Source organism: Narcine bancroftii, chromosome 1 (assembly GCF_036971445.1).
Source record: "Narcine bancroftii isolate sNarBan1 chromosome 1, sNarBan1.hap1, whole genome shotgun sequence".
Taxonomy (NCBI): domain Eukaryota; kingdom Metazoa; phylum Chordata; class Chondrichthyes; order Torpediniformes; family Narcinidae; genus Narcine; species Narcine bancroftii.
This window is the reverse complement of record NC_091469.1, coordinates 187,693,657-187,715,709: the sequence shown is the minus strand read 5'-3', so window position 1 is coordinate 187,715,709 and position 22,053 is coordinate 187,693,657. Positions and strand designations below refer to the sequence as shown.

At 40.7% G+C, this 22,053-nt stretch overlaps 1 protein-coding gene across 5 annotated transcripts in view; it reads left to right on the top strand.

Moving 5' to 3' along the window:
• Positions 1 to 22,053, top strand: part of col27a1b (collagen, type XXVII, alpha 1b) — a 474,822-nt gene that overhangs the window by 337,669 nt on the left and 115,100 nt on the right. For all 5 annotated transcript variants that reach the window (XM_069885118.1, XM_069885099.1, XM_069885108.1 and 2 more), the window contains 5 exons: positions 688 to 741; positions 1,615 to 1,659; positions 1,775 to 1,819; positions 13,373 to 13,426; positions 19,188 to 19,241. In XM_069885118.1, the coding sequence (XP_069741219.1) occupies positions 688 to 741; positions 1,615 to 1,659; positions 1,775 to 1,819; positions 13,373 to 13,426; positions 19,188 to 19,241 (252 nt within the window). The remainder of the gene's footprint in view (positions 1 to 687; positions 742 to 1,614; positions 1,660 to 1,774; positions 1,820 to 13,372; positions 13,427 to 19,187; positions 19,242 to 22,053) is intronic.

Here is a 22,053-nt window from a genome sequence, read left to right as displayed (position 1 = left end):
TGCATTCCATCCGGTCTGAGAGATTTATCTACCCTTAGACCATTTAGCTTCCCAAGTACCTTCTGTCTTGTGATCTTGACTGCACTCACTTCTCTTTTGAGAGAGCCATGGGAGTCTGGTATGCTACTAATGTCTTCTACAGTGCAGACTGATCCAAAATATAAATATAAAATACAAAACACATGACGCAAGACCAAGAGACACAGGAACTGAAGATCATTTGTTGCTTATAGGAAGTATTTGCAGCGGTTTAAACATGTGCTCAGAATATAAAATATACATTTTCCATTGTCTACTGGCTTAAAAAGAATATTTTATATATTTCAAATCCTGACTGCTCATACATAGGCTTTATAAAACTACATCTACTAAACTGCTCATTCATATTATTGTCAGACAGTATATTTCTGTATTGGCCGTGCTCTTTACTTTAGTGCAGATGACTGATAAAATTAGGTGCTGATAAGAAATTTTTAAAAATTAAAGAGAGAGCAAAACAGCAACAACAAACCCAATAAATTAACAATCCAGGAAGTCGTATAAATACTAATTTAGAAAGAAAGTTCGGAAGCAATGAAGAAAGAATCCAAGTACCTGTACTGTACCGCACCAACTAGGTGCTGAGATAAAGTAGGAAGAAGTGCGAGAGAGACACCTGCTGTTCAAAGCATCTCTTCTGTCTTTCAGGGTGCCCGAGGTACTGATGGTCCTACAGGGGAGCCGGGGTCATCGGGTGTTAAGGTATGTAATTACAAGATGAATTGGAAAAGGGTGTCCCAGTCTAAGTCAATTTTCTTTTACTGTTTACTTATTGGTTTCCAGAATGTTTCCAAGATACTCAGTATCTGTTACACTCTTCCATGATGCTTGTCATGTAAAAGGGACAAACTATTAAAGCTCACAATATTATATACTCTCTGACTTACAACTTATGACCATACATATAAAACCAAATAAAAATAGTCGATAAATTTTTAAAAGTAAAGAAAAATATATGTAAATGCAAAAATTACCCTTGGTCGTGTGTTCACCAGTGCTAAAGGCCGCGTGCATACGATAGTGACCGTCAAAAGATATCCCGGTATTGTGTGCATCACAGCATCTCAGTTCTCAGGTTAAAAGAATGATGTCTCAATATGGGGACTGATAATGGGCTGTAAGGAAAGCGCATGGCAATGGGATCTGTGTGGGGACTGATAGTGGGCTGTTGGTAGAGCATGGTGCAGTGGGATCAGTGTAGGGACTAATAGAATGGGGACTATATGCCATGCTAACATACTTCCAACTTTCATCCATTTGGAGATACAACCAGTCAGTCAGAACTGAACTTGGACAGATGGCGGGGAATGTCTGTATAATAGCTATATACATTTTTTTATGTAATTGAGAGCATTCTATCAATATGCTGCTGCCAGCAGTGAGTTCAGAAATAAATATTGATAATACTTCTAATGCATGTTAAATTAATGAAGGGATTTTACCATTTCACCCCATTCACAGTGACAGTCTATAAATAAACCTTGTTCTCCATAAGCTACTTTGCTATTTATATTAGCAATATGTTTAAAACATTATTGCCTCAATTAATATTATTTTTGTTTCTTTTCACTACAGGGATCTGTAGGGGTCCCAGGACGTACTGGTCCAAATGGACAGAGGGTATGTGAAGCCAAAAAGGAAATCCAATATTTTATACTTATCCAAGGAATGTAATTACATTTCTGACAAACACTTTAACATTTAAGTTGTTTGAAATGTATGTATTTATTTACAGGGAAAAAGAGGAGAACCAGGAAAGACAGGACCATCTGGATTTCCAGTATGTATTTGAATAACCATTTATGTGAAGATTACATTTTCATAAAGATTTAACCTTGAAAGTATTCTGAAATTAAGAACTTCATAACTTTTAAGTAAGATGAAACATTGTGAATAATTAGAACGTTCACCTGACTTCAACAAATATGCTAAAATTTAATATTTAAATACTATTGATTTCTATTTTGGAATCTTATTAATTTAATTTTGTCATTTATCAGCATGAACCTGGAAAACGTTTTGTGGAAGAGCTTAGTGAGAGATAATCCTTGATAGTGTTTGCATCCACCCAAATCCACTCTTATTTGTTATTTTGATGTAGAAATTCAATAGTGCAGTGCAAGTTTCTCAAATAAGAAGCAAGTGTTAAAGAATACATAATGGCATGCAAGCATTCAATCCACACAGGGAGTACATCGATTAACGTTCCCAAACACCATTTCAAAAAACAGTATGGAAGTCATTCTGGTTGCCTAACTAATATCTATACTTTAAAGATTATCATTAAGACAGATTATCTGAGCATTATTATATTGCTGTTAGTGGTACCAAGGGAATGTTGTATTCCCTACATTGTACCAGTATCTACATTACAAAATATATTTCATTGACCATAAGACACTTTAGTCCCTTTCACATTGGCACTTGAACCCAATAATTAGCCATCAATCTTCTGTTTCACCTGCTAGTGTGATGCTCGTGGAATGGTAGGGGGGGCCAAATTGCCCAGGGATGAAGTGAGGGTGTATCATTGCCGATCTGTTTTGATTCAGCATACCAGGTCACCCAATGTGAATAGGACACTTGGGTATGTCAGGTCCAATTAGTGATGTGTTGGTGATATTCTTGCGTGTGCGCAGAAACGTGAAGGAAACAAAAGATATTCTTCCAAATAACAACACTGATTTAAAAAGAAGGAATAAACTTTGTATTCAATTTATTAAATTCGCAATCCTGATCAATATATTATCAATATATTTAAGGATAGACTGGATAGTGACATGGAGAGGAGAGGATTGGAGGGGTATGGACCGGGTGGAGGTCAGTGGGACTAGGAGGGTGGGGATTTGTTACGGCATGGACTAGTAGAACTGGCCTGTTCTGTGCTGTAAGTGGTTATATGGTTATATGGATCCTGTATTTAAACAAAATTATTCATGCTTAATTAAAACATAATTAAACATTATGTACAGCACATTATGAGCCCTTCAGCCCATGTTATTGTCCCAACCTATATAAACCCACTCTAGCATCAGAAAATCGTAGCGGGAATAAAAGACACACAAATTAGAGTGTGGGAAAATGCATGCACAATTTAATAAAACATACAGGCACAATTTATAAAGGACTGTGGGAAAATGATAGCGGCAACACACACACACACACACACACACACACAAAACATGAAGTGGGTACATACAACAATCAAAGGATAGATAGATATGTCTGTGAGAGACAGAGGAAAAGGAGAGAAAGATAGGGAGAGAGAAAGTGTGGGGATAGAGACAGATAAAGACAGAGTGAGAAAAACTGCGGGCAAGCAAGGAACAAGCCGTCTTTTCCTTTAAAGCCCCTGTGTCCCATTGTGCCTTGACACAATGAAAGGGCTGTATGCATGGAAAACTCATGGATGGGTTTCTCTGCCGCAAGGAATTCTGGGAGGGCTGGTCTGCCATCGCTCAATGTGCCACTCTGGTTTCTCTGCTGCACGGAATTCTGGGAGGGCAGGACCGTCGAAGTGTCACTCAGGATGACACCACTGGAGGATAGACACTGTATTGTTCTGCACAACTGGGTAGGCAGTGTCAAAGAGTGCACAGAACCATTTTTCCATGGTCCAAGTGTGGACAATGCTACCAGTTTTTCTAAACAGTTTGTTCACCTGCCAACCTAGTGGTTTGCCAATTTGAAAGGGGTTTTTGAATACACTATAATTATGTGAAGTACAAAGTAACTTTGTTTTTTTTCCTTGTTGGCTCCACGTTAAAGCTACATATAACTGTTACCCCCGCTCTGACTTGTTCATTCTCAGATATACTTATTGAACACACTCCTCCTCCCAATTAATAAGCTATCTCAGACTATGATGGGGTTCAGATCTCAAAAACAATTAACAATTAAAGTCAGTGGATCACTTTTGTCTGCTATGCCACTGGCATCTTCAGGCTCTAACCCCAGCTAATGCATCCAAATAGGACTGAGCTTGGATGTGAGCTAGTATCTGAACTGAACAAATATGCTTTTGATCAAATATGTTTTAAGGATTGGTTTTCTGGAAACTGTTTATTAATTTTTTTCTACATACTGTTTAAAAATGCAATGTGTATGTCTTTGAAGTTTAAATTGATAAATAATTTATTTCAAACATATCCAAACAAGCATGACAAAATATTATTAAATTCATGAGTTCTACCATAGTTATTGAAATATCCTGAGTATGTTGCAATCTAACCAAAGGAATGTCTGCTCCTGAAATATTGGTAATAGGTTGTTAGGGTTGTTAAAAAGGCTTATGGAATGCTAACCTTCATTAGTCAGGTGATTAAGTTAAAGAGGTATTATTGCAGCTCTATAAAACTCTGGTTAGACTACACTTGGAATATTATGTTCGGTTCTGGTTGCTTCATTACAGGAAGGATGTGAAGGTGATGATGCAAAGCTGATTTACCAGGATTACCATAAATATTTGTGAATAATGTGTTTTGTGTATAATGTGACCCCCCCTCTCCCATTTTTGAGGGGAAAAAGGGAGAAAGTTTTTACCCCCATGTATAATATGATCTCCCCCCTCGCTCACCCGATTCGCGCTGGCGTCTCTCTCCCCCCTTGCCCGCCCAATTCACTGCTGTCTCTCCCCCCTCGCCTGCCCGATTCACGCTGTCATCTCTCTCCCCCTTACCCACCTGAGTCGCGCTGTCATCTCTCCTCCCCCACCCTACCTAGTCGCGTTGCCGTCAATGTAGGCAGCTGATGATAATCTTACTTATCATTAAACCTGGCAGAAAAAAAATGTTAAAATAATAACCTTGTGATAACCTTGTGTATAATGCAACCCCCACCCCCCGAATTTCGGTACAAAATTTTTCGCATTATACACGAATATTTACGGATTGCCTGGATTGTAGAACATGTCTTATGAAGCGAAGAAGTATGAGACATGATCTCATAAAGGTCTACAAGATTATGAGATGCATAGATAGGTTGGACAACAAGCATCTTTTTCCAAGGGCGAGAGTAGACAACCAGAGGATGGCTGTGCAAGGTGAGAGGTGAAAAGTTTAGGGGAGACTTCTGGGGTAACTTTTTAACAGAGTAGTAGTCGCTTGGAATGCATTGACTTAGCTCTGAACAAACAAATTTTAGTTTGAAAATCTCATGGTTTCCTTTTTTCCTCCAAATGGAATTCTCTTCCATGAAGGATCAGTTTTGGTGGAGGTTGGTACAATAGGGACTTTTTAAAGACTCTTAGTCACTTGGATACAAGAAAAATAGGCTATGGGTGTAAGATAGGAAAGGTTTAGTTTGTTGAGTAGGTTTCTATCAGTTGGTGCAACATGGTGGACCGAAGGGCTGGTATTGTGCTGTAAATCTGAGTAACTCAGGAACATTCTGTGTTTGGATCAAGATGTTGCACTTGGATCTGCTATTATACAATAACAAAGAATGCAAGTGGTTTAGGTAAATTAGAATCTTATGATTATGTTACCATTTTTTTAAGTATTCTGTCTGTTTTAGCATGGGATTCAACAGGAAGTGGTTTGGTGGGACTGGTTGCTCCAGGCTACAAATGTAAATATTATGCTTGGTGTATCTTTTCCACGTAACAGATATTAACAGGAAGTAGTTAGCTGCATTTGATTCACATTGCCTTTTATATCAAATTAATGTTGCTTAAGTCCATGTAAATTAATAAGGCATTGTCCACTGTACATTTTATAAATGATGTACATCTGGTTACGGCCCATTCAGTCACCTTCTTAGTTTGAAAATCTCATGGTTTTCTTTTTCCTCCAAATGGAATTATCTGTTATTTGGGATCAGCTTTGTTTTTTTTTCCTCTCTGTACTGCTTTGATAGCTTGCTGACCAGACTGAACAGAAATCTTGAAGGTGAAATCCAAGCTGGGCTCTGAACAAGTGAAACTCAACAAATATTCTCCATTAAAATTGAAGTATTCCACTTATCCCATAAAAATAGTGCTTTTATTTTTGGTTGCTGCTCCAGGTTAAGCCCTGATCTACCATGTCACTCAGATTCCTTTTCACTTTCCCTGTTATTAAAAATATCTCAGGGTAGTGTGTGACGTCATATCTGTGATCTTCCAATAAATTGAACTTTGAACTATTGCACCAATTTAACTATACTAATAACAGTAATTAATGAATAAAAATCTGGACATGTTATAGTTAGATTACAGCAGAAAATGGTGGAAAACAAACAGCAGGAGAACAGGATAGGTGGACAGAGAAATAAAATCTATATTTTAATGGATGATCTTTCATCAGAATTAAGATAAGTTAGAAATTAAATGAGTTTGAAGTTGTAGAGAAGAGACAGGTATCAAGGATGCTGGTGGCATAGTGATTATGTGACTGAACTAGTAACTAAGGTGCCTGGGCTGACAATCCAGACCAGAACCTATTTAGCTAGCTATGGAATTGCAAGTCAGTTAATAAACTAGCCTTGTTAACAATAACCACAAAAATCCCTTAGTTATTACAAATTCTCTGGGACCATCCTCACAGTCTGATGTGTAATATGACTCCAAACCCATCTCCAAAATAACCTCACATGCTATTAGTTTAAATGAAATTTAGGGATGGGCAACAAATGCAGGCCTTTCCACCAATGCGTAGATCCACCAAAATGTTGAAGATAGCAGCAATAACAGAGGATGGCCTGTTAAAGGTAAAGGCTGATGTTGTGGATGGTGTGAGAAAGGAAAACCTTTCAGATAGGAGGAGACGGGCTGAGTGCAAAAAAAACGTGAGAAATTGAATATTCGTGGTTAGATCCGATTGGCTCTGATTAAGGGGAAGCAGCAAAATTATCATTGACTCTCCACCACACAAGTGATCCTGATGCTCTGACTCTCCTCGTCCTTTGTCCGAGATCCGTCACATATACTGACATTTAACACACCTGCACATGTACGCTATTACCCTCGTGCGTCACTGACACTGCTCCCAACACAGGTATGTGACTATGACACCCGCCTCCCCTCCCCCTCAAACCTCCAAGCCATCATAAACAGGCTAAAGTGGTTTGTGAACAGCATCAAGCCAGAAGAACACATGAGTACAGCATTGTTAATCATTCGGCACGTGCACTGCAGGTGACGCATGCCACGTAGGAGTAGGACGGAGTAATCTCATGTTTCCTCGAAGATGGGTTACTCAGGAGACTTTAAACTAGAATGACTTGGGGGAGGGAACCAAATGAAGGAGAACAGCAAGGAGAAGGTTAGAGTGCAATCAGAGAAAGCTTGTAGACAGTGTTTGAGGGGGGAAAGGTAGGTGATAGAAAAGGGGGATGCCCTATACGAAGATGGACAGAGGTCGATTGCAAAAGATCATAAGAGCTGTTGGTAAAGATAGGGGCATACAGGAAGTAAAAAAGTGGGAAATCTCTAAAATGCATATATTTTAATGCTAGGAGTATTGTAAGGAAGGTGGATGAGCTGAAGATATGGATTGACACTTGGACGTATGACGTGGTAGCAATTAGTGAAACATGGTTACAGGAGGGAAGTGACTGGCAGCTAAATATTCCTGGATTTAGTTGCTTTAGGTGTGATAGGTGGTGGAGGCAGGGTCAATTTTGTCATTTAAGAAAGAGTTGGATAAGTATATAGATGGGAGGGGGATAGAGGGATATGGGCAGAGTGCTGGTAAGTGGGATTAGAGGAGGGTACTTGGATCAGTGCGGACTCGAAGGGCCAAATTGGCCTGTTTCCGTGCTGTAATTGTTATATGGTTATAACTAGCTGGATCACAGAGCATTGTGCTTGGATTTGGATTCACAAACTCGCCTGGCAAGGATAACATAGTGCCATACACTAGCTCTGCTGTTGAACATCCAAGATCTGCCTTAACAGCAGAATGCATGCCAGGGAGAACCATGGGGAAGCTCCATATAGATGCATCACCACCTGCTGTCATTGCTGCTTTCAATTGTCGATGGAAACACTCAACAAGGCCATTGGACAGTGCAAGTGGGATTAGAGGAGGGTACTTGGATCAGTGTGGACTCACACTAGTGTATTGGTAAGTGTAGTGCCAATATGTTTTGTGCCCAGAAGATCTGTGAGAGCTCAGAACAATCCTGACTTGAACTCAGACTCTTGATCTGAGTAAAGGTGCCCAGAACACCAAAAGATGGAATCCAATGATCCATAACAGCCTGAACCACCGTCTCTGCAGAGATGTCAGTGACAGGTGGTCTCCTGCCACCTGATAGTCCGATCTTCACATGTGAGCAGATATGTATACCCCAAGATGGTGGAAGTGGCCATACCAAGTCCAGGTGCACATGCTGCAAATGTAAATCCAGAACAACAAATTCCCCCAGCTTGGATTTCGTGTGTCTTGAGACTTTAGAGCGTTGACACAGCTAGCAGGTTCTTGCCCATAATCCAACATCCAGGTAAAACATTCCATAATTAGTTTGATGGGTGCTTTTCTACCAGGATGCGATAGATTGAGAAGAGACTCAAAGATCGCTCCCCTCATAGCCACCAGCACAAAAACCTAGGTCTTCCTGTGACAAAATCGCAGACTAACACTTGCTCCGATTCATTCAGGGTCTCGTCTTGAAGTTGGAGACCAGAGTTGGTCCGGTGATACCAGATGAGATCAGGATCGGTGTGCTGTGCACAAGCCATGGTGGTGAAATTGATGGCAATAGTTGTATGTAAGGTGTCAGTATCACACCTGGACAGGCTGTCAGCCACAGCATTCATTTTACTTCAGATGTGTCATATGTCTGATGAAAATTGTAAGAGGAAGTGCCAAATTTCTCTGGGCAAGTAGAGATGTGTGCTTGTACTCACAGTTTGTGTAAGAGGCTGGTGGTCTGTACAAATGTTGAAATGATGGTCTTCCAATAGAAAGCAGAAATGTTTCACTGTGAGACAGCTGGCTAAGAGTTCTCAACCAAACATACGATACCTTGCCTGAGCTGGTGACCACTTGGCTGAAACAAATGCCAGAGGTTCCAATTGCCCACGAACTCGTTGTTCTAACACTGCTCCCACAGCACTGACAGATGCATCTGTGGTAAGAGAGAGCAAGGCATTGGGCTTTTGATGTACGTGGCATTTGCAAGTGCATTCTTCACATCATTGAAAGCATGCACGGTATCATCTCCCAAAGTTAATGGTCTTTCAGAAATGGACTTTGCGGATCCTTTTAGTTGTTTAGTGAGGGGTAATAGAGATGCTGCAGCATTTGGCAGCAATTGGCAATAAAAATTCATCATGCCCAAAAACTTTGCAACTAACCAAATGTAACCGGTGTAGGAAATTCTCAAATTTCTCACACTTTTGATTCATTTGGCAAAATACCATGTTGCATAACTCCATGTCCCAAAGGTATAAGATCAGCTGTGCCAAAAACACATTGACTGGGATTGATCACAATTTCAAACTCATCATGCCTTTGAAACAATGAGATAAGGTGGTGCTTGTGCTCCTCTTCATCCACATTTGCGACCAGAATATTGTAGATATAAACAGACACAAAATCAAAGTCAGTGAGTATTTAGTCCATAAACTGCTGGAATGTCTGAGCTGCATTCCATAAACCAAATGGCATTTGCAGAAGCTCAAATGTGCTGAAATGGGAAATTCCTGCTGTCTTCATGACATCAGAAGACTCAACTGGAATCTGATAGTAAGCATGTACTAGATCTATTTTCCCAAATGTGTTTGCCAGGGAGGTTTGCTGAGAAATCATGTAAATTGGTCAGGCACTGTGGAATTGTTCAGGGCACAATTGTTCAGGCCACCAATCACCAGGAGATTTTTTCAGATCCACATGCAACAGTAAAGCCCAGCAGCTGTCATCTGTGGACTAAGCCCAACTTTTGCATGTGATCGAATTCCAATTTTGCGATTTTAAGATGGTCATGGGGTAATCATGCTACCACTGGAGGGCCGCGAGTCTCTATATGCTGGGTTATTATATGTTTAATGTCTGTATGATAATGCAATGGGGTCACTAGGCAAGAGAAACACTTGACCAAGTCTCAGAAAGGACAGGAACCAGCTGGTGACATTGGAAGGATGACAAATGCAGCTCACTTGCATTCAAGAGCTGCGGTCCATGAGACAGCGATTTTTCAAATCCACCAACAATGAAAAATGTGACAAGAAATCCGCTCCCAAAATGGAATTTGCCACATTTGCAGCCGTGAAAACCCAATGAAAAGGTTTCTTAATACCGAAATCCAACGTGAGTGACATCTGGCCAAATGTTTGAATATGAGAATTATTCATGGCTGAAAGAGCATGTGACATATTGGGGTGACTGCGTTCCTCCGTGGTTGGAGGGACCACAGAAATCTCTGCATCTTTAAACATGAAAACAGAATCACACTTTAACTTATCACTATTAACTTAACTAATCTAACTTAACCCCTTCTAATTCCAAGTGTACATGTATGTAATGAGTATGTAAGTTCAGAAAAGTTCTTAGATTCACAGTCCCATCTCACTCCTACAAATTTACTGCTTGCAGGCAATTCTTATACTGTGCATAGAATTTAACATTTATGAAGTTCACCAGGCTTTGGTGCTTGAAAAATAAATGGTTCTCACTTAGGAAGGTTCTTGTTGGCTTTCAGAGAGAGATTTGTTGTTCACTGGACACCTACAACCACTTCAGTGTCTTGCCGAAAAAACTTTCCCCATCAGGGTTTTCCAGATGATAACCTCTTTCTTTCAAGTCACCACAGAGTTCCCTTTTGTTTCTCTTATTTCAAGAGAAACATTAGGCAGCCAGTCTTCTCATCTTGCATGAACCACAAGGGCTTTGACCAGGCTGAACTAAGAACTCACAACCAATCTTCCAAATGGGGTTTACCACAAGCTTGCCAGCTTGTCCTGTTCCAGTCCCAGCTGCTGCTGACTATAGCACTGATCTCTCTCTCTCTCTCTCTCTCTCTCTCAGGGAGAAAGCCTGTTTGACTCTCTCTGCTTGCAAAGCCACATGACCCTCTTAGGACAGCAAGTTCCACTCCAGATAGCCTGCGACACTGAGTTTATTCAAGTGTTGTCTTTTTGTAAACAGCAATCTATTAGTGACGTCTCTTGGGCACTCTCCAAAGCTTTGGCAAAGACTCTTGGCGCCGGCCTGTCTAGCGTGAGCAGAGTCCAGTATTTTAAATATGATCTCTATTAAAGTGTTTGTATGTAACCTACACTAAAAAACCGTCTCCAATTTATCTCCCAAAAACATATCTATATACAATACAAAGACAATATAATCTGTCACAATTTCATATGGGAGATTACATTCGGATCCACTAAGACATCCTCCACTTCTCAGGCAATCTGCTCTGGAAGACATGCCACAAGTAAACTATTCTTTGTCTTCTAACTCGTCACACTGAGGGCAAAGAAACATCTTTCTAGGATCATGTACCACACTGGTACATTAGTAATGAAAATGTAGGGGGTGGGGGGGGGGAGGGAATCTCCAGTTTGACCTCCTTGACTGTTCCTGTTTATCCTCATCACCATCCATTTTAAACTAGAATGTACTGTGAATTCACAGGGTCACCACTTGTAATGACATTGATTTACCCCAGTTTACAAACAAATAAAGAATACACTCACTCATTTCTTTCAGTACACCATGGAGTCAACTTGCTTTATTTACTGCAGGCAAAACTCTCCAAGCACCACCCAGCCAAGCCTTTCTGTCCTTCTCATTGGCTCACTGCTACATGGATGATCCTGATGCTCTCCTCCTACTGCATCTGAGATCAATCACCTGTATACTGACACTTAACACACCCGCGCGTGCGTGCAATTACTCCTCTCAGTGGCAGCCGGCACCACTCCCGATGCAGGTAAGTATGCGACCATGACACAGTTCAGATAACTGTGGAAGCCAATGGCTTGTCCTGGATATTGGTCAATAACATATCCACTGAGTTGGAAGAGAAATCAGGAAGGAAAATATAGTCCTGGATCATTTGAATGTAAGAAGAGGTTGGAAGTTAGAAGCAAAAGTTCTATACAGGACCAAGAAGCAACAGGTCATCAATTTACTTCCAAAAGAGTTAAGGAAGTAGAACTGAAACACTTATGCCACTTAAATCTGTCCCCATGTGGGATCCTTTTAATTCAAGTAGCCTAAAAGGAAAAGTTATTCAATGTGAAACCAAGTTAGGCCAAGTGAAGGAGGTGGTGATGGCAAAGTAGCATCTGGGCCTCTCTGTTCAAGGAAGAAGAGAAAGGCTCTCAGACCATCCTGGTGTGGGATGCAGAGTTAAAATGAGGCAGCTAAGATCATAAAAATAGAAGTGTCAAAGAGACAGAGGATTTCAAAGGTGTAGGTGGGTGGAGATTGGACACAGTGAGAAAGAATAAAGATAAAACGAAATTAGTTGTCGAAAAAAAGACTAAAACAATGAACCTATTATGACTGTCCTGCTTATGGATTTAGAGAAGAGATCCTAACAGGTTCACCATCTCTGGATAGCTATGAGGCTAAAGGCTGTGGAGCTGAGGACAATATTTTGGAGACCATGGACTGATGTTCTGGTGAACTCATGACCTGAGTGTGGGAATGAAGGGATGGTATCCTGCCTCTGCAAGCTGGAAATTGTCTTTGTCGTCAGCTTTATTGACAATGTAGAGGTTCCTTCTTAGTCAGCAGAGGGCTCCAAGTTCAGAGTTGGGTAGGTTAAGCAAGTAATGTGAAAAAAATGAGGCAAACAGTAATTTACTGTGAATGGGTCTGGAGATGGTGGGAGGGTAGATAAAGTGTTAATTCTGAAGACAGGGATGGAATCCACAATCTCGAGTGAAGGACACCAGCCAGAGAAATGAACAGAAGAGCTCAGCATCACAGTAAGCCAGAATATATTGAGGTTGAGTGAAGCTGAAGCCTCTGCTAAGAACCAATCATTCAGAATCAGAAAAGAGAGTGTCGTAATGGGTAAAATTGGAATGAAGAGTTCAGAGATTGGAGCAAAGTGAAAAAAAAGAAAAGTGCTGAGAAGTCTTTGACTTGAGTTGTCAAAATTATTAAATGAAGAATTAAGTTTCCTGTTACAGTTTGAATGCAGAGAAGAATGAAGTCAAATGACATCACATGATATCTGTCGCTGAAAATAATTATATGATGTTGAAGTGAGGTCTGAAATGTATTTGTTTAATAAAGATTGAGTAATTCATGACTTATCCAAACTACAAAAAGCATGGGAAATACATCAAAGGACATTAATGTTAAATATTTATATTTCATCACACTTAAGCTTCTTGCTTAATTATATTACCTACCAGACTTTGTTGAGAATGAACATGATCACTCTGATGTTGCAGGGTATACCAGGACCTTCTGGACCTCCAGGTGCAAAAGGAGTTCATGGAGAACCAGTAAGTACCTTTATAATTGCTTCATAATTTCGAGAAAGATATATTAATAAAAGAGAGCAGACATATGGATGGTTTTCAATACACATTATTATTTCATGATGTATTTTATCAAAAGAAATAGAATCATTTCTTCTTGCTTTAATACTCCATCCTCTTTGCAATACAAGCCAACATTACATTTGCCTTCTTAATTGTTTGCATATTAATTTTCTGTGATCCTTCAGTGAAAACAATATACAATAAAACCCCTGGGGTATCCGGCACCTACAGAGATTGGTGGATGCAAATTTTCCAGTTCCTTGACACTCTCTCTTACAATGACTAATACACTAGCATTAAGAATAAACAGTTTAAAAAACAAAAGACAGTGCAAACTATAAAGTAATTTGGAAAAAAAATCAGTATAGTAATCCTTAATTATATAAAGTTCACTTTAATCAGGTAATTCCCGTAACTTACAAAATTTAAATTCAAACCCATCACTGGTGCTGTAACAGTGTTGCACTAACCTCTAGGCTAACCATGCTGCCATCATAATTAAGCCTCCTTCCCCCAAGTTTATAGATAAAGCCTTACTAATATACTTAATAAAGTATTAATAAAATAAAGGTTCGTACTAAGCAGGGATAAGGAGGCACGTTAAGAGAGTCACCCCGACGGCAAGCAGCATCAACCAGCTCTTCATCCTGAGTGACTCCATTTTATTCAAACACAACTTTATTCAAACAGCTGCTACGAGCAAAGCACGACCAAGGCAGTCTGCTGGCTGAATATTTGCTCCCATCTTCACCAAATGTTTATGTGTTACTTCAGCGAACGTATTACCATTTTAAACTTTTATTTAATTTTTTATTTATTTGTCTTTATCTTTTTTTTTCCCTTGATTTTATTTTGCCGGTTGCTTGAGGTTGCCAGTCACTTGAATTCCAAATAACAGGGGTTTTACTGTATCTTTGCTGACACTTGGTGTTCTCCTCAAAAACTTTCCACCCTACAAACTTGAATACATTAGTGTCTGCTTCTTCAACTTTCATTAATTATAGATTGTAAATAGTGGAGGCTCCAACACTGAAACGTGAAGCATCTCATTACAGTTTTTAAGTTGGAACTATCATTTTTGATCTATTAATCAGTCCTCTGGCCAAAATAATATATTACCATTTAATCTTTCTCTTGTGCAGTCACTTTGTCACAAATACACAATAACTATTCTTTATTTATTGTCTATCCTGCCAGTCACATGTTCAAAGAATTCTGATAAATGTATTAAGTATAATTTCCACTTCATTAAAATTATACTTACTCAGTCTGGTCATGTTATATATTTCTAAGTAATCTTGTATCAGATCTTTCATATTGGTTGCTAGCATTTTCCTAATAACTAACATTAGGTCCACTGGCCTGTGCTTCCCTATTTCTCTCTCCCTCCTTTCTTAGAGGCGTTATATTTACTGTCTTTCTTTTTACAAGAACATCACTGGAACCTCTCCAAAATCCAAGAAATGTGGAAGCTGACAACTAAAGCATCCACTATCACTCCAGCCAGTTATTTTAGAATCGCACTTTCCAGGCCTTCCAGCAAAGGAGATTTGATTGCCCTTAATTGCAGTACATTGCTGAACACTTTTCCTCAGTTATATTAATTGCATTTAAGTTTTTAATTCTCTTTTGTTTTCATTACTGTACATTTTGGCGTTCATTTTAAATGTCCTCCAGTGCAAAGGCAGATTCAAAATATTTCTTCAAAGTCTCTGCCATATTCTTTATTTCCATTGACAATTATCTCATTTTGTAGGTGATCAATACTTCTATTAATCTTTTCATTATATATTTGTAGAAACTTTTAGATTATTGTTATATTTCATCCTGGTTGATACTTTTCTTGTCCTAAAACAAATTTGAGTGACTGGTGGTTTTGGAATTTTTTCCAATTCTCAGTCCTATTGCTATTCTTGACAACTATTTTGCCATTTTCTTTCAAATTATACCATTCTTAACATTTGTTATCCAGAAATTGATCACTTTTTCCATGGAGCCTTTATTCTAAATGGAAAGTTTGTTGAAAATATGTTTAAATTTCTTCTAATGACTGCTTTTTAAAATCCTTTTAAATTTAGACATGTAGCACAGTAACAGGCCGTTTCGGCCCATGAGTTCGTGATGCCAAATTTACACCCAATTAACTTACACCCCCAATATGTTTTGAGTGATGGGAGGAAACCAGAGCCTCCTGAGAAAGCCCACGCTGAGGCGGGGAGAATGTGCAAACTCCTTGCAGACAGCATGGGATTCGAACCCAGGTCCCGATCACTGGCACTGTAAAGGCATTTCATTAACCGCTATGCCAACCATGCCGCCTCCTTTACCATCATTAGTAATGGTGGTAAACACACATCCCATACCCAAGTGACTGGCATTGTATAAGACAACTTTCACACTTACATTTGTCATTGAACATGAAATTCTCTCCTATTCTGTCTGCTTCATATCCTGCATGGTATTCTTCCATCCTTCATTCTCTTGTTTGTTGTCTGTATCCCAGCATTTTAAATTTCTGCAAATTATTGTACCCCTCTGCAAATTTCTCTGGCACCTTCCTCCACCTCATATCTACAACCTTATCTCTCCTCTCATATCCTCTGCTCATTTGACTTTGGTCACCTGTTTCTCCTCTTGGTTCTTATCACAAAATAACCTTTAACCCCTCTCTACTCCATATTTCCAGAATATGCTGCCAATTTACAAACTGCTTTTGTACTGTGATTTTCATCTTTAAAAACCATTGTTCATTAAACATTTCCAAATCCTCATCTAAGAGCTCCATCATGGCAATAACATCCAAAGATATTCCAGTATATCTGAAAAGTTGTCAGATTTCTACCCTGAAATCCATTCTTGGTTGACCTGTAACTGCATGAGGAAAATGGCGGCACTGCCAGAACCGCTGTAACGGCAGCGTAGGTATAGACCCATGGAGAGCGAGGAGTGGAGATACACCGCTCCTGCGGGGTCCAACCACCTCAATGCTCAGGCTTTGAACGGCTTGTTAAAGGAACCGATGGTAGTTTTATTTATAATCCTGCGACCACAGGGTCTGCACCCAAGATGGTGGCACCTCCGATCAGCAGCAGCCATGAGGGGTTGCAGACTCCCGGAAAGCAGAGGACTGGCGCAGGGCACCAGAACATGGGAAGACCGTCACCCGTCTGAGAAGAGAAACAGAGGAGACGACCCATGGGACGGTGACCATGCCGCCGGACAAGTGAGGTGCACAGGCAGCAGCTGCCGGCAACTAGAGGCAAGGAACCCACGAAGGCTGTGGGCTGTTGGAGACCGCTGTCAGGAGATTCACTCCAGACTGTGGATGGCTGGAGACTGGCTCAAAACTGGCTGAAGGGATACCAGGTATTGGAACTGGGATGCGAGGGAATGCCGAAGCCACTGAAGGGTTCCTGATCGTATCAGAGGTTTGGATCTGTCGCCTGGGTTGCTAATGGTATGGACTGGACTTTGTGTGGGGGCTGCGGAAGTGCTGGAGTCAAATTTACAGACATTCAGTAACTCTGGGGGATCTCTCTTTTGCTCCTCTTTCTCTAGCCGCTTTCAAGTGGCCAGAATACCCCAATGTAAAGCTGCCTAAAATACCCGAATGTGGCTGTTGGGAGGCCACCTGGAAGCTGAGAACCCTGACCTGAAGAGTACTTACCCAACCCTCCTCGGGGTAGGTGTACTCTCCGCTTCTGAGCACTCCCCCTAGGCACCTCAAAGCAGACGGGACTACGGCCACAGTCGACAGGAGCCACAGCACCTCTCCCCGCTGCAGACCGTTCAGGTGCCAGAACAGCGCCTTCAGCACTGCCACCTGAATGTCATTTTCTACACACCCATAGCTGGCTCCGGAGCTGCATTCTCCCAGCTATTCCATCTGAAAACGGCTTCTGACTGTAAGAGACGCTTCAGGCAATTTCTGCCAGTGGCGAATTTGTCTGCCATACAGCAGGCAAAGGCAATTTTGTGTAATATGACATGGTTTTATTACTTGACAATAACTTGAATCTTGAACTTCCATCACCTAAATATTAGACAGCCTACTGCTCTTTCTTCATTCCTCACGCTGGCAACCAAATCATTGGGCAGTCCTAGCATTCAGTTTTGCTCCAAACTATCCAACTTTGTATATTTTCCACTACAAAATTAATCAATTTCACTACAATAATCATTTCCTATACCCCTATCACAAACAAACAGCCTTTGAAACCTTCATTCCTTCCTTTGATACCTGTTGTTAACCACCATTCATTCCTGTCCCAGAGAACTTCAGATTTGTCTCTGTGTTAAACTACCACCATGGCCTCAATCGTCGACGCCTCTACTTCTCACCTCACACCTACTTACCAAGTAAATCCTATGTCTCCTCCCACTATGTTCCTATCAAAATTCCTCCAAGGAACGTTTTTCACTTCTGCATCCTTCTTCCATTTTCCAAATCCTCATGCTTTCAGTCATCTAGAGTTTAAGTTCTAATCCCTGAAGTAGCACCTCACTTGTGTATCCGCAGGATTCATTACTGTATCCGGTGCTCGCTTTCTGGCCTCTACATCGGAGAGATTTGGCACAGACTGGGAGATCACTTCATTGAGCACCTTAGCTCTGCCCACATCAGTGACTGAGATCCCCCAGTGGCCAACCATTTAAGCTCTGTGTCACACTCCCATACTCACATGTCTGTCCCTGTACTATCCCACCAAGGCCACCCGCAAATTGGAGGAACAACACCTGATTTTCCACCTGGGCACTCTCCAGACAGGTGGCATAAACAGCAACTTTTCCAGTTTCTGCTAACCTGCTCTCCTTTCCCCCTCCCCTCCTCCCGGTCAGTTCTGCACCCCTTTCCATCTCTCTTCACCTATCTATCCCTCCTCCTCTTGCTTGCTGCTATGCCCTCCCTCTCTTCTCCAGCTATTGGCTCTGCCTTTGCGACCATGTCGGCCCCCCCCCCCACCCTTTTGTTTGACGCCTGCTGACATTTTTCCATATCTTGATAAAAGGCTGAAGCCCGAAATGTCAGTTATGTATTTTTATGGTTGCTATATAAAGGACATTTGACCTGCTGTGTTTCTCCAGCTTTGTCTATTTACTTCTAATCTCTGGAACTCTGTTCTCAAGCCATTCCACATCTCTGCTTTCTGAAAGCGCTTCTGTAAACTTATTTTTTTAATCTAACTAGCTCTCTTTATTTTCTTCTTCTTTGGCTTTGTATGATCATAAATCATTGTTAAGTGTTTGGGGACTTTTTTGAATGATGTCTGGGAAGTGGAACAGGAAGAGAAGGTTTCATTTTCTTGTACTAAGCTGCTTACCCACATGTTTTCCTTGTAGCATAACAGCATGCATTTTCCTTTAATTTGCCAGTCCTCTTAGCATTCAGCCAAACAGCCACCTTTTGATGAGCTGTGAACACGTTTGGCATGTTTGAAGATTATTTTCATGCCTTCTTGATGAGATCTATTAATCAGTCCCTGAATGCAAATTACTTCAGTGATGGAGTCATCCCATGCTACATGCTTTTTCTCAACTTGCTCCAAGCTGTGCTATCACAAAATGATGGGCCCGACAAACATAAACTACTGTTGGATGCCTGCAATTGCCATGAAGCAGAAATTCATAACTTGCTGTTCATCTTCAGATTTTAAGATAACCCCTTCATAAAATTAAGTCTATAATTGCACCCAATTTTTGAAGTTCTATGCTTATTTTTTAGGGACCTCCTGGACCAGAGGGCGGCATTGGAATGCTTGGGGAGATGGGCCCAAAGGTAAAATGAAAGCCAACAATCATTCTTAAAATCAATATATTCTGCTGATGAAAGATGCTGGGAAGTTGATAACTTTTAGTTTTTGCATTCAGCTTCAGAAAATGTAATACAAGTTGGATATAGCGTGAGTTAAATGAATTATAAAGCTTCCTGTCTATTAGTTGAATTGTATGCTATAAAGTGCCCCTCGATTAGCAACTGTGGTGAGGCATTCCCTTATCCCCCATCATCTGAGATTGATCAATGAGTGTCACATTGTAAAGAATTTGTGCTTTGTATTGAACTAAATTAGAACTAGTTTGAGGCTGCCCAGATTAATTTAATTGTAGTTTTTGGATCTTTAACCAAACTGTTCAAAAATAATTTGATTACTACGTAATAAATTTCAGCCCATGTTCCAGACCAGCAATTATAAAGATTGTGGTGCATAAGGGGGAAAGGCTCATGTTGAAGTGTCCTAGTGGAGTATGATGTTATACTCATGGTACCTGCCTAATGTGTGACAGAGAGGCTACAACTAATTGTAGATTCTGGGCACATGAACTTTTTTTTAAGTGAGCTCATGCTATGGTATAGGGAAAAAAACTCAGCAAGCTACTGCAAACAGCTAACCAGCAGATAGCCTGTTGGCAGAGAAGCACATTCTGTGAACAGACAGAAACAAATGTCAAAAGCTAAGGACTGGAATTTTCTGGTGGGGCCAAGACCAGCTCTCCTACTTGTGCCACAAAGATCTTGTAGAATAAAGCATCTTATCTTTTGGAAGAGGCCTGCAGCATTTTCTTCCAGACCTCAAATTGACTTCTTAAAAAGGAGAAATTACAATTGAAATGAGGCCCCCAGAGGAAAGGTTAAAAGAAGTAACTTACACTTTTATAGTTGTCGTCTTCTTCTGGCTGTCCATCCTGTAGGATGGTGATGGTTCCTTTCAGTCAGTTTGTGGGATACTCCACTCCTCAGAAAGGAACAGAGTGCGCATGAATGGATTTAGGTGAGTAGGAGTTGCACAGGTCCAGACATCCCCTCCCAAATCCAGTGGCATGGTGAGGTCCAAGGCGGCTGGGAGAAGTTCTTTTGCAGAGAATGTCCAGACCAAGCTTCGATGCAAGGGATGCCCTTTCCACGCTTCATGGCACATGTTTGCTAAATGGCTGTTGGCCCTACAAAAGGGTTCGTCCGCCCTTTGACAGGTCTTGTTTTTCATCCTGCAGAGTGTCTAAGCACCCTCCGCACCAGGCAAGCCTGGTGGGAGAGCCAGTTTAGCCACCGACCACCCGACCATGCGACAGGTAGTACTGGAGTAGCACTCTGACAAGTGATCTGACAATGAGGACTTACAAAATAAAGTTTCTGTTTTTACACAGTAGCAGAGCAATCATTTTGCACAAAGCAAATTGCCACAGGCGTCACAGTTAGCATAGCAGTTTGCACCATAGTGGCAGAAATCTGAGTTAAAATCCAACACTGTCTGTCAGGAGTTTGTATGTTCTCCCTGTTGGCCTGCAAGGCTTTTTCCCAGATGCTTTACTTTCCTCCCACCCTCCAAAAATGTATGGGGTTAGTAGGTTAATTGAATGTAATTGGGTGGCACAGGTTTTGATGGTCAAAACTGACTTCTAACGTGTTGTATAGTTTCAAAACTGAATGTGGGATGTGACTATAACTAGTGGTGATGTTGGAAAATAAAATTGACACATGGGAGATTTTGCTTATTCTATGTTGTGGATCTAATGCATCCACTTAAGAGCACAAATTGATTGAAGCATCCATCTTTGTTACTGATACAATTCCTCACTTCCTGCACTGGATGTCTTTCTATTTCATGTGAGTTCTCCTTCCCAAACTCCACCACTCCAAAGCAGTCCCACCAACCACCATCATGATCACCCCAACCAATGCTTGAAAATCGATCCCTTTGTGTCTAGAAATTAGTCCCAATGCCCATTATCAATCCCTATTTCCCTAAAACTATCCTCTAAGTTAGCATTCTCAAGGTCCTCCTCTGCACATTAATGCTGATAAGTAGAGCAGTCATTGTTGGAATGGGCTGAGTCAGACTCGTAAGGCTTTGGCTCAGTAGGTTTCAGCAAGAACAGGATAAGGGGCAAGGGATAGAAGGAGTTGAAATAAGAAAGGGCCACCCTATTTGAAGAACAAAAAGGATTCATCAGGTAGGCACAGGTAAGGGCAGGTTTTAGATTTAAAATATTTCGTTCCTCTAGTCCAGAGGTGGCCAAACCGCGGCTCGCCAGCCACATGTGGCTCTTTGATCTTTAATATGCGGCTCGTGGAAAATTTGAATATTCTATAAATTTCAACCCGCCCAACTCGCGCTGCCAGTCTCTCACCCACTTGACTCATGCTGCCAGTCTCTCACCTACCCGACTAATAAGACTAATTTTGTAAGGTGGAAATCTGATTAAAATATCTCTAATATTTTGGTTTACCTTTTTTTTTACATATTTGTGTCTTTGTGATAACTGAAAATAATACAAATTAACAGTTTAAAAACTGCATGCATGAATAAATATTGTTGCATTTAATATGCATTTCTTAAAATGTATTTAAAATTTTGGTAACAAAATGTGTATGTAACAATAAAAACATGTGTGAGTTTTGTTCATGTCCTGTGGCTCTCAAGTATCTGAGCTTTATTATTTGTGGTTCTTACCTTAAGCAAGTTTGGCCACCCCTGCTCTAGTCTAAACAGTCAGAATGGCAGCCAAGGCAGGGGAATGCTCTTCTTGCAGAATGTGGGAATCAGGGAGGCCAACAGGATCCCTGATGACTTCATCGGTAAGAAGTGCATCCA